Source organism: Rhopalosiphum maidis, chromosome 1, assembly GCF_003676215.2.
Source record: "Rhopalosiphum maidis isolate BTI-1 chromosome 1, ASM367621v3, whole genome shotgun sequence".
NCBI classification, from domain to species: Eukaryota; Metazoa; Arthropoda; class Insecta; order Hemiptera; family Aphididae; genus Rhopalosiphum; species Rhopalosiphum maidis.
In genome coordinates this window covers 89,469,891-89,483,824 of record NC_040877.1, presented here as the reverse complement: position 1 = coordinate 89,483,824, position 13,934 = coordinate 89,469,891, and the positions used below count along the sequence as shown (strand labels likewise).

The 13,934-nt window shown below is 26.5% G+C and overlaps 1 protein-coding gene across 1 annotated transcript in view; it reads right to left on the bottom strand.

The window, feature by feature from the left end:
- The window catches only part of LOC113559200 (potassium channel subfamily T member 2), a 155,949-nt gene that overhangs the window by 12,310 nt on the left and 129,705 nt on the right, over positions 1–13,934 (bottom strand). Inside the window, exons 6-18 of the mRNA XM_026964826.1 lie at positions 7,051–7,125; positions 6,894–6,977; positions 6,727–6,821; positions 6,477–6,660; positions 6,213–6,377; positions 4,967–5,167; positions 4,685–4,902; positions 4,346–4,495; positions 4,076–4,284; positions 3,831–3,989; positions 3,625–3,775; positions 989–1,094; positions 127–371 (exon numbers count right to left, since the gene is read on the bottom strand). Of these exons, the coding sequence (XP_026820627.1) occupies positions 127–371; positions 989–1,094; positions 3,625–3,775; positions 3,831–3,989; positions 4,076–4,284; positions 4,346–4,495; positions 4,685–4,902; positions 4,967–5,167; positions 6,213–6,377; positions 6,477–6,660; positions 6,727–6,821; positions 6,894–6,977; positions 7,051–7,125 (2,042 nt within the window). The remainder of the gene's footprint in view (positions 1–126; positions 372–988; positions 1,095–3,624; positions 3,776–3,830; positions 3,990–4,075; positions 4,285–4,345; positions 4,496–4,684; positions 4,903–4,966; positions 5,168–6,212; positions 6,378–6,476; positions 6,661–6,726; positions 6,822–6,893; positions 6,978–7,050; positions 7,126–13,934) is intronic.

Below are 13,934 nucleotides of genomic sequence, written 5' to 3'. Positions count from 1 at the left end.
TTTTAGTTTCGCTGATATTTGACGTTTGATTTGCCTGCTGAACATTATATTTTCAAATATTTATAAATATTTTAAACACGTTATAACTATTTTTTTTCTATGCTAATAATTGTTGCACAGTCTTACCAATCTATGGATCCCAGCATCCAATATACAAGGGGAAAATATGAAATTGCGTCTAGAAACGCAATATCCGGACGTCGCTCTAATAGTATGATGATCGGATTTAAGGACGTTTTCGGATGAAAGTGTGCCCTTAGTGGTATGATGAAATTGTAAATTCCATTCGATGCATAATCGGCAGCTAAAATTATGGTTTTATTTTGCCAATTGTAGTCATTGGCGTTTCGGTAAGCGCAATGCTCACATACCTGTTATTATTAAAATGTGCTCAATTTTATTAATTTTAATTCGATAATTGTGCACTCAATATTATATAATTAGTAAATTCATTTATGATATATAATTTAATAATTGTATACAGTTTTTATGTTTCTTTTAATGATGCTATATAAAAATTCCGAACTAATAAATTAATTAATACGTGAATTATAAAATGTATTATACCATATATAAGTATATGCCATACATGGTACTTACTTTTTTTTACACCCTACTTTATTTTTAATTAAATAATTTAATAGTAATATATTTTGGTTTTAGTAATTTATTAATTATAATTTAGAAGAATTAAGAGCTTTAATATTATTATAAAGGTGGATAAATGATGTAACATTATTGGAAGGTATTGTATTATAATTATCAATGACTTCTAACATTTAGGACCGCAACTAAAATTGCATTTAGGTTTTGAAATAATACGCCGAATATTTTTAACATTTAAATTTCAACAAAACTTTATAAAAATCAGGCTAATATAATATTAAATGCAATATCTATATTAATAATCTAAACTTATACATTAAATGACGAAACGATAAATATAATATGTGTCAATGTGTCATATTATAAAAATAATAATATTTACCTGGGCGAGCTGTAGACAACACAGTGGTTTTTTTTCTTTTAATAAATAACACAATGTGGGACTGACACCTATGTACGGTGACACTGGTGGAAATCCTTTGACTATTCTATATAAATAAAAAATAAATAAAAAAATGGTAAAAAAAAGAAAAGAAAAAAAAACGTGTAACCGAAAAATAACACGTTTTACATTTATGACGTTTTGGATCGTCTGTATTAAATTTTTTTTTTAACAGAATAGCATCACGTTGCATAAACACTTGCCTGGTCCACTCAGCATGCCAAACAGGCTGTGTGTAAACGTCTTCCTCACCATCCGCTGTAACGCGGAATCTGAGTTTATAACAAACATGCGAAAAAAAACAATGTACAAACGAAATCGACATGCAAAATATTACTAAGTCAAAGATTTTATCTTACTAAGATATAATATAGAAGGTAAGGTGAAAGATTAATTTTATTTTTTTTTAGAAATTACTTTAAAGCTCGATATATATATAGTACTTATAATGCATGACGTATTGAAAATATTTTGTTGATTTTTTAAATTCAATGTCATACATATTTGTTGTTAAAAAGCTTGACTACGTTTTATAAGCGATACAAGAAAATATACTGAAGATACAATAAAAATCTCATAACTTGTAAACGGTTTCTTGAATTAAATTACCTAATTAATTTAATAAATACATAAGAATTTTGATTATTATTTCAATCAAATATTAATAGAGTTGAATTATTTTTGGCACAAATAAAATGTTAAAGTCTTATCGTTCGGTTTAAATATTAATAAATAACGTTTTATCTTCTTTTGTATAATTTATTTTTATTTATGTGTTTACAGCAAGAAAAATAGTAATAATTTTTATAGGATTATTGCCACATGTTGTTAAATATATTAATGACAATGTTTTATTCTAATGTTTAACATTTACGAATAACATTCAAATAATGAGAGATATCGTACAATGCTATTACATTATGCTGTGAATATTGTTATTGAATATAATTATTTTCAAATATTTCGGTTTGCAATAGGAATATAATCTAAACATTTATGCATAATGCATATACTACAGATCTTCTACTATACGGATTACATAGTATAAATGCGTATTAGTTATGCATTATGGCCTAATAATTAATTACAAATATATGTATTTAAAAAATGACTACTTTATATGATAATCAAAAAAAAGAATATTTGTAAAAATATCCTAAGTGTCATTTTAAATTATTTTAAAAGCGTGGGTGTGATTATAATTCTTATACAGTACCTATGTATACGTATAAGATAATTGTGTTACTGTAAAAGAGTCAAAGATGATATTTTTGTCAAAAATGAAATTTGGTAAACATTATTAATAACGACTTTTATAATTATTAGATAATGTTGAATAATTATGTAAAACTAATAATCATTAATGCCTGTTTGTACTTTGTATATTAATTACAAGCATAACTTGTTATTTATTTTATGTCGTACATATTTCGTATGGTCATTTAAATGTTAACCTAAATTTTTTTAATAATTTATTTATTCTTATTTTTTTAAACTTAAATAATACTTACAATTAGTAAAAAAGAACTTTTAATTAAAAATATGTTGATTATATATAATAACAATCCTTATTTTTAATTTAAAATCTATTAAATATTAATATAAAATAAGAAAAAACTAAAAGTGAGAAAATAACTGTATATTTTACAAATTTTTATTCTGCTTTTAAGAAATTTAAATTCTTTTAAATATCATAATATTAGTACGATATGATGGTATTTAATGTCACAAGTTGACATTTAATTATGAGTATCTAATAGAAACAATAATAATAATCAGTAAAAAACTGCACCTTTATCGAAACATTGTTCAAAATCGAAACAAAAATAGTTTTCATTTCTCTAAATTTAAAAAGTATCAGTAATTGTATTTTGTCAAGAGACTTTATATTATGTAGTAACTTAAATTAATAGTCGCATGTATATTTTACGTAGGTTTAAATTTGAATGTACCTACCTAGATATTATATTATTCATTTTTTTTAGACTTAAAAGTATTTTAAAATATTTGTTTTACAAGTATAATAAGAAGCATAAAAATATTTTCTTCCAGTTTTTTCAACCACTATATTTTTATACACGGGGGACACTTTATTTCGTTCCGAAGAAAAAAAAAATAAAGATAAGGAATTTGTACTATATTGTTTCAATGGGTTCATCAAACTTTATATGCCTTCACAAGAATTTATTATTCTTATTATGCTTATTTACCGAGATAATGTTTACGTTTTCTACTAAATTATAAACTTCTATACTAAACTACTTTTGAAATTGTATTTTTGATTGTATGACTCAGTCAGTTATATAGTATGTTTATTTTTAAAAACTAATCAAAACTACAAATAAATAATATTTGACTTCAATAAATTGGTTTGATACTTTAATAAAATAAAATATATTTTATAGTTAACTATGAATTTGAGTTTCAGAACTTATTAATACACGGTCAGTTTATTATTGAAATCACCCTCAAGCAAGGATACAGCACATACTAACAACCACACAAAATCAAAATACATGAAAATTGTCATTATAATATCATACATTTTTAACTTGTATTATTTCGTATATTCTTACGCTATCTTTTCACTCGGCGATCTCCATGGGACCTCGTCTTCTAGCTCATCTTCGCTTTCATCTCCGTCTTCTTCTGGCTGAGGTACAGATATGTTTAATGACGAACCTGTTATATTTTCAGCCACTGGTAATATACTTGGACGGCGACTACCTAAATATAGAATAGTTTAATTTTTTCCTTTATGAATTTAGCAAATCAGCACCACCTCTTCTTTGACCCAGTACTTCAGGACTTAATAAATTCGGGTTCATATCCATTGGCTTAGGAATATTTAAATGATTACCTACGATTGTCGGTTCTTCTGTTTGTTTGTTTTGGAAAGTGTAACTTTCTCTAATAGTTTTTTGAACTTCTGTGGGCTTATCTGAAATTGAAGTTTATTATAATTTAAAATACTACATGAAGTGTTGTACGTTTTATATTGAAAAAATGTAAATATAATCTACCCACCGTTATTTAACATACTATCAAGATGTTTCGAAGGCGCTGAACCATTATTTGAAACAACAAACGATGAATTTTCCTCTTTATTTACGCTAATGTAATAACATATATCGGATTTTTTCATTATATGCCTAGGCCCAGGATTTAAAAGTATCGTGTCTTCGTAAAACTCTGGTAAATCGGCAGGTCGCACGCCTACTAGTGATACACCGAACCTAAGATTGAAATTAATTATTTCAGTTTAAATTAGTTTTTATGTCGATTGCGATGATATACTTCCGATGTGAATGAAAACTTGCGTATGTGAAACTTTTCCCCTCGTATTCACCAAAAAATCTACTGTCACCTAAAAGTATGTGGTAGATTTCATTTCCTGAACATCTACCATATAGTCTATGCCATTCTTCAGGCGAAGTCTGGCCTTCCCTGCACACAAATTATACAAAATAAAAATATTACTTAGCAATTAATACGCCTTGCAAATTATTGAACATTATTGAACGTAGTTTATGTTGACTCATAATACAGTGAGACTTTCATTTTTAAGCCATCGCATGTAGCAGTTTCATTAGATTACTTAAAATAGTTATTATTTAGAAAAAAAGTAATACTAACTGTCCTCTACTTGTATGTAGTAGAAGTGTAACTAGTGTTGAAGCTCCAGGGCATGTGCAGTTATTAGCAAGAAGAGCATATTTAAGCTCATCTTCACATACAACAAACTCTGCAAATTTCACGTGTAATTTATTTTCTGGTCGAAATATTTGAACATATTGGGGAACAGTTGGGGCGTAGTCTTTGACGGCCCACGACCGTAGAATCGTGTGTTCATCCTTTCAATATACAATGTGAATTATTATTTTATTTTTTATAAATAAATTAATAGAAAATATTTACTGCTGCAGTTTTGTCAGCATAATTTCTGGCAGCCAAAACGAAACAAGCTTTAGCGTCACTCATTCTAGCTCTGGACAGATCTCCGTCTTTTAAACACGACCCTTGAATATAAATTACTCTTTGAGCCCAAATAGGTACTTGGAGAATCATTCTCATTGTAGTGTCCAGTTCCATTGGCGATAAAAGAACCACAAAATAATCCTAATAATGATAATTGAATAATTAAGTTCGCGTAAATGAGCAATTTAATACAATATAAGTTATAGTTTATTTTTCAGGTTTTTTTTTTTAATTACAGACTTAAAAATACTTAATTGAATTATTTTTATTTGTTTCTACAAATGTAAAAAGGAATACTTGATTTGACAAATAAATAAATGTTGTATCTCAATTTTGTATGTATTTAGTATTTACGATGGATATGTTATTTAAATACAGTATTTGTTTTATTTAAACGATAGGTATGTATATATGTATATGTTTTTAGTATTAAAGAAGTGCGTTTTAATTAACTTTAGACGTCAACCTATTAATACAATTTATCGTGGTTAATATTACTAAATATATAATTAAAACAAGATTAACAAGGTAAAATGTGGAACATCGAACAAAACTTTAACTGTAGAATAAATTTGTAAATTTTAATTGTGTCATGTATATGCGATAGTGCGTGTTATTAAATTGTAAATCGATGAAATTAATATGCTTAAAAATTCAAAGTTATTTTTGCCCAGATAATTCCAACTAGTCCATTATTTTAATAATTAAAATAATAAAGCAAATGTAATAAGATATTATTAATAATAACATCATGACAGAATTTAATAACATGTATGGTTCTTCTATACAAGTACTTAAGTGAATAAAATAATCCTGATCAGACTATAAATCAACGTCTGTAAACAATGTGCACTTTTAAATCATATTTACATAATATCAAAAACCAAACATAAAAAAAATACATTTACTTTATTGATTATAATTAAAGTGATTACACTATTTATAATGTTAAAATGCATAATATGGTTTAGAATTTTTATTTTCTTCTTACTTTCACCGTGACAGTAAATTTTACTTCTCATTACAGTTTATTAGTTCAACAAATTTAATTTCCCACCTTGAAGCTTTAAACTTAAGAAATGTAATTAATATATTATGTTACCTATTACAGCTACATACTATGTAGCTATTTCTATGGATTTTTAATTAAAACTAGAGCCGATTAATATTATGACTATACACTAACTTGGAGTAATGGATGTGCGTAAAATTCATTAAGAAAATCCATAATTGTGTCAGCTTGAAGCGTTGTACTACAGACGACTACATGTTTTTCAGAATGTGCTCTATGAGATGAATAAGATCCGCCAAGTTTCTGTCTTTCCATCCATGTAAATGCTAACTGTTCAAACTATAAATTAAAATAGTAAAAAAAAAATATATATATTTAATACAATTAAATTTAGTTGAACATCAACACTGGAATTGACTGAATGTGTTTAAATTGTACTTGTGTTGGAAGAACGATGAGTGCTATGCATATCATAACAACCATATAGAGTTGGGAAGGCCAAATGTCTGGCACGAAGTCGCCGTAACCGACCGTAGAAAACGTGACTACTACATAATAAGTAGCTTGAAAGAGGCTCAGATGCCGATGGCCAGCTCTTTGGAAATGTTGTATACCACATACACTATAAGATTAACATAAGAATGAATGATTATTATACATTGGCCTGTACTCGTAACTCAGCACTCACCTAGTAAATACTAAACAGAGAAGTGTGGCTGAAAGTATCATCAACTGTTGGGACAGCGCTGATTGAGATTTTTGCATAGCACGGTGAAGATCGTTCTGAAACATAACGGCAAAACGAGTGTAATATTATTACACGTATTGACGATAAATTTAATAATATTCACTGACAAACATATTTTCTAAGGATTTTTTCGCCAACCAACAGTTTAAAAATACTGGTATGAAAAGGTTGATCAATGTTGGTTGGAAAATCTGTAAAATAATTAAATAATTACGTTAATGATTAATTCGTTATTATTAATAATAAAATATAATAGATACTAACTGTGAAAATAAAGGGTACAGTTGTGATCAACTCTAAAAGGAAGTGGAATGATAGTAGTTGCTGCATTACATTTCCCTGGAGTGAAAAAAAAATACAACCATATATATTTGACTTATATAATATAAGTAGGTACTAAGTATTATAATAAATGTTGATAAACTATTTTATAATGTTTTTAATCAAAACCATCCAAAAATACACGTTTTTATAACACGTCAATACATTTTTCACTATTATGGCAATATGAGAAAACCAAATACCACTATTTTACCGGTCCCTGTTGCTTAATATTATCTTGTAGTTTCACACAGTGAAAAATATTAAGTTTTAGATATTTTTGCTAGTTTACTAAAACAAAAGGTATATTATCGCACCTTTTTATTTGGGTGGCTATTATTCTTTCGAGGTTTTAATATTGTCTTCATAGTAACAAAAATAATCAATATCGATATGTTATGAACCAAAAATATAGGTCATGACTCTGTTTTATAAATACTGGTTATTTAAATAAATTATAATTATATATTTATTATAATAATATTGTTTTTCTTTGTATGTGCACGTAGGTGGTAGGTACCAAATAAATTAATTCTTTACGTTCTATCCAAGGCGACGTTAAATATTAACGGCCGATACTTAATTCACGCGTAAGCATAACCCTACTCTGTAAGCACTATAGCCGAGTTACGCAAATTGCCGCTAATAGCACAGTCTACTACCAAATACCGTCTCGGGTCTTCAAGACCATCCGAATAATATGTATAGCGCCTGGCTGGCATTCTAAATGAGTAGAATCAGGCCACTTTTCGAGGATTACCTGCCACTTACCTACTCTACCTTTCTACATTTTTCTTCTATTTTTTTTTTTGCTTTAAAAATAAAAATACTCTCTGCTGTGAATATTTAATAGTATTTTCGTTTGGAAAATATTAACGGATCATTGTTTGAATTTTGATAGAAACCGATTTACGAAAGAAAGCGTTTTTATACTTGTGTATAAAAGTGTATGCAATGTTGAAGTTAAATATAGTTCAAAGGATATATTATAATGCATACTGTTATATAATTATATATTATTAGACAAAATAAATTTCTACCCAATCAAAGCACTTACAAAAATACGTTTGAAGTAGGTAAATAATTAGTGTAATACGAACTAATAATATTAATAATTATTTTTTTCTTTACTGAGATTTTCCTTCGGCGTGTTTAACGTGGGGCTATCATTTCCAAAGTCAATCTTTGTAATTTAAATTCTTTCAAAGAAATCTAACTTTTCGAAAACTTTTATGTTAAAGTAATTTTGTATTGATTTAATTTATTTTATATATTTTATAAACTCGTATTTTTTAGAATATAAATTTTCAAGAAAAATATTTTGTTGTATTATTTTTATACTTAGACTACTTACTAATATTTAAACTATTTATTAGTAATTTCTTAGAATAATAATTTACTGGTAGCATAAAATTCGATATGAGTAAATAATATATTATGTGCACTAAAAAGAGTTATCAAAATTAATAAGTGTGATTTATGTAAAAATAGGAGAGTTTTGAGGAAGTAACAAAAGAATATGAAAATGTAGTAAGTCACAACAATGTAGCCATTTATAACTATTAGGTATAATATTTTTGAAATGCAATACTGTACGGAATTCTGCCTATCTTAGATAATATACTGAATAAAATATTTATGAAATACCTAGTTTAATATGTAAATCATGTAATTCTTTTAATAAAAACAATTAGTTATTCAGATTTGAATTTTAAACGAATTTACATGGCGTGTATATTTCCAAAAGCTTATAGCACTTAAAACAATATTGTCTTAATATTTCAAGTTGAAAAATAAAGTAGGGTATATTGTAGAGGTTCAATTTCAACATATACAGTTAACAAAATATATGTAAATAATATAATAGCTACTTCATAACGGAAGAAGAAAAACATTAATATTAATAATATTTTTGGATATACCATTTATATAACCGAAGTATATCATTCGAATACATTTTAAGAATATAACACTACAAAAGAAACGCACTGACAAAAAAATAACCTATAATTTACAATCATAAAAATATATAAGTTTAAATTTGTATATATTACTTAAATCTTTGGATTATAACAATCTAAATTTGATTAATTGTATTATAAAATTAATCAATAACTTATATTATTACATTATTTACAGTATTTTTTTAAATATTTAAATTCAGAGATATCTTTTTAAATAAACTTTTAGTTTTCCTGAAAGACATATATTTAAAAAACTATAAAATATTGAAGAAGTAAAAATCCAATATATATAACACGTAATGGATGTAATAATATATAATGTTTTAATTTTTCAATAAAATATGGTATTTTTATTTTATTATTACATTTAAGAAACCAATATTGAACTACTTTCGTAATAGGTATATCTAATAAATTAAGATATATGAGTGTTATAAAATTAACAAATACAAAGGATTTAATATTATTTACTAGTTTTGCCTTGAGGTAGAGCCAGTGATCTACTATTAATTTAAAATTAAAACTTTTAAAAACTGATTTTAAGTAATGTTCACTTTAGTAAAATTAATTAAATTAATGTTTTATATAAATACGTTGAAAAATTAGAATTTTACTCAGAGGTGTTTTATTATGCAAAAATAAATCATTGATTCATATTCATAATGATTTTAATAGGTTCATTTTATTATGCTTTGAGGTCAATGAAGCAACAGCCGGTTTTTGTGATCAACCCAAAAGGTAAATTATTTTCATGAACACGATTGTACGGCGTATCGTGTAGATAATAACGATACATTCTTGCAATCATGGACATAATTTAAAATATTCAATTTTAGTAATTGTATTAACTCTTTGAATTTTGAATGCTTTTAATTTTAACAAACTTAAAAGAAAAATATCATATAGTGTTAACAATCCAGATGTTGAAATTGATATTGTAGGGTGAAAATTACTTTTATTTTATAGTATTGTATAATGATAAATGATAACCTAAGAAATCTTGATAACTGAAATTATAATATGGACATTAAAATGTCAAATCTTAATTCGTCAGTAGGTTCTTAAAATTAGACAAATAAACATTAAAATTAAATGATAATATATAACTTATTTTATTTTTGATGAGCACAATGTCATTATTTCTACATATATCTTTGTTTAAGAAACTATATTAATATTGCAATACCAATTTTTGATAATGATTATTGAAAAATTACATTTAATAATTCATAATTCATAATAAAAAAAAAATTATGTATTGATAATACGATTTAGTTGGTAGACAATTATTTATTATTTTTATTAAAAATAAAGTGGAATTTCAAATGTATATTTTTTATAAAAAATATTATTTAATATGTATAACCTCACGCCTAGTACGAGTACATCCTCAATTAAAATGTGTGTCTATTTTTATTCGACCACAATCTCGTTGTACGTCAACCGAAACTAATCAGTGTATTTGATCACACGTGATTAGCTAAAATAATATGTATAATATCTACCATTAGATATCGACTCTATACTATACCTACAATAATTTAATGTTATGTTCATGACATAATATAACGTAGAGAAAATCGTAGTTTAGTTGCACAATTATTGAAAGTCAATAAAGTATTTGCAACTATATATGCATTTGAAGTGCTTGTGTTGATTACTCTGAGAGTATTGATTCACCCACAGTGCAGTTCATTAACATAAGCGTGTAAACTCATTACGAGTATATCTCATACCGAGAAGTATGCGGTGTTAGCATTGATATTCATTTTTAATTGAAATTATTTTTTAGTTTTGTTTTTAAGCAGTGTATAGATTCAGCGTGCGTACGACGTAGAAGCAAGGAACTTATTGGATTTCTATAATATTTATTTTTATTTATTTCTGTCGGCCCTATTATTTTTTTTTTTTTTAGTATTTGTACTGTAAGTTTGCCAAGGAAGTTTTAAGTAGTTATTTTATCAATATTTTATGTAGTCTAGATGTTATTTTAAAGAAATAATTGTTTTATTTTAATTTTTATTTTTTGATATGTTGCGATTTTCAGCGACTTCGATCATTCAAAAATGAAAATGGAAGTACGATAAATGCCGGTAAGTTTAATGATGTATAATTAACTTGTACCTATAACATGGCTTGTTTAAAACAAGAATTAGTTAATACCATTAATCATAATACCAATATTAATTATCAGTTTAATAAATGCTGGATCAAATAAGTAACTCCAGATTAGTCATTAGATATTTTTGACATGTAATAAATGATTTATTATATTTTTCAATGAACAGTGTACTGCATGGGTAGGAAAATGGAAACAAAGCTCACAATTGTTACTTCTACAATGTTGTAAATGGGAACCTGATTTTTAAATTAATACATTTGCCAATTCTACATTTTTTTTTTTCATAAATCAAAAACTGTTTATTTGTGTTTATATTTCCGGAAATATTACGTGTAATAAAAATTAATTCATTGAACATTATTTAATAGTGATCAAATTTAACATGCATTTAAAAAATAAAATTATTCTAAATTTATTAATATAATGTAATAGTAATAGTAATTTAAATCGTATATGCAACACCTCGGAGCTAATATGATCTGAATAATTATATTATTATGGTTTTCATAGTTCATTATAGTGAGAATTCTACATTTTATTTTAGTCAATAAATGTCTAGAACATAATTTAAGACAATCTTAAAAATAAGTATAATATGAATTAACGGTTAAAATTATAATAATAATAATAATCACGAAAATATATACTATATGGAGTTCTGAAAAATAATTATATATTTAGGCAATAGCTGACAGTTTGTTGTTTGAAATTGTTACGTAGGTATTTATCTTAAGTTTATAATTATAAGTGTTTTAATTTATTTTATTTTTTTTTAGCTATAAAACTAAAAACCTATTGATATTTGTGATAATAAACAATTGCGTAAGAATATGTTAATTGCAAAATCAATGAATTACAATTGAATAATAAAATATTCTTATGGAACATATGATTATTTAAAATATTTGGGAAATCATAGTATGACGTTTACAGTTGGGTATATAATTGATTTTATAAATTAAGAATAACATACAAATAACAAAAGTCGTAGCACAAGAAATATATTACAGCATGTGATTTAAGGCTGATAAGTTGTTTTTCTATCCTGGGATACAAGCGAAGTAGATACTTATGTAATATATTGTATAATCTGTAGAAGAAACTAAAAAATAGTTGTTGTTATAATATAATTCCTAGGAAACGCGTCCAATTGTCGTATTTCATCTAGCCATTTTTGGTATTTTTATGATCTATACGTAAGATTCAAATATTATGCCTAAATTTGATACTCTTCCGTATGATTGAAGCGGTAATAGTATGATATTTGTTATTATAAGTGTTCAGCACTTGCGAATTTGTATTTTTATTGGGAAAGTAAAAAAGGGAAACCTGAATCGAAGTGAATTTCTTTCGTTAATGGTATGGATTTCAAATTCAAAAATGTTCAATGTATATTTTGCACGTTTTAGTTTTTATTTCTATAAAATATGTTCATTGTATTTTGTGTCTTTATATACCAATGTTCTACACAATTCAGCGTAAAAAAAAAGTACAAAAAGGTTACTAAAATGATAAAAAAAAAATATATATGTTTATTTTTATCCTATATATATTATTATAACTTTGTAATATTTGAAGTAGTTTAAAATATGGAAAATCGGTTTTTAAAACTAAAACTTTTATTTTTACATGATCTAAAAATATCATTTAACATTTTCAACATTTTTTTCAAATAATCCATGAAAAAATATGTCTACTGATAACACATTTTTTAAAAATTAATTCAATCAATTGTCGATGGGGATGCATATCCACATAATTGAAAAGGTTTACGTTTTTTTTTCAGCACACCGAGACCCGAACACTACTTTTCGCGTTTTCGTTATAAATCATTATTACATTCCACGGGGAATATTATATTATTACGCGGTCACGTGTATAACGACGACATAGCAGATTGTCGAACGTCATGAACTGAACGTCGCGGACGGGGAGGAACACGTTACAAAGAGATCAAGCTGTGTGTTTGGAGTGCCATTCGCACGCCAGGCAGAGACATAGGTACCGGAAAGGCTGAGGACTAGACGAGCACATTATTATTATTATTATTATTATCATAATATAGGTAAATTTTATTTGTTCGGAAATTAACCGTATGCGGATCAATGGGAATTTAATTACCATACCGGTGAAACAACAGACGGCGTTGTTGCTGCATAGCGCTGTTGACGGCACTGTTTTTTTCTTATACCGATTTTCCAATTTGATTCATTCCAAGTTGATATTATTATTATTGTATAGCACTGTGGACCGGTGCTCAATTTACTGTAATACTACGGGTTATCGTCGTCGTTTGTAAATTTTTCGTGTTGTCTCGTTTTTCTTAAAGTTTTTATTTTTTGCTTCTTTATTCTCTGGCTATGGCATTACGCCAAGCCCGTTTATTGCTTACAACCACTGATCTGTTCTGATCCGCTAATGGATCCGCTCACAATTGTGTTCTCGTCCGATCCGTTGGATCTTAACGACACGGTTTGTACGAACAACGTTGTAAGACCGATAACGATAGCGTTTACGAAACGGAAGTACGACTACCCTACGGATACCAACTCTGACCATTATCTTAGTGTTTATCACTTGTTCGACCCTTCGAATCACACGCACAAAATTAACATACATAGCCACCGCATATAATATAATATTATACGTGTACGATTATTGATCAATTCACTCATTTTGTGGCTAATATTTTCATATCGATTGACGAAATAATACAATTCCGGTGTATAAGGCTTGGGTTA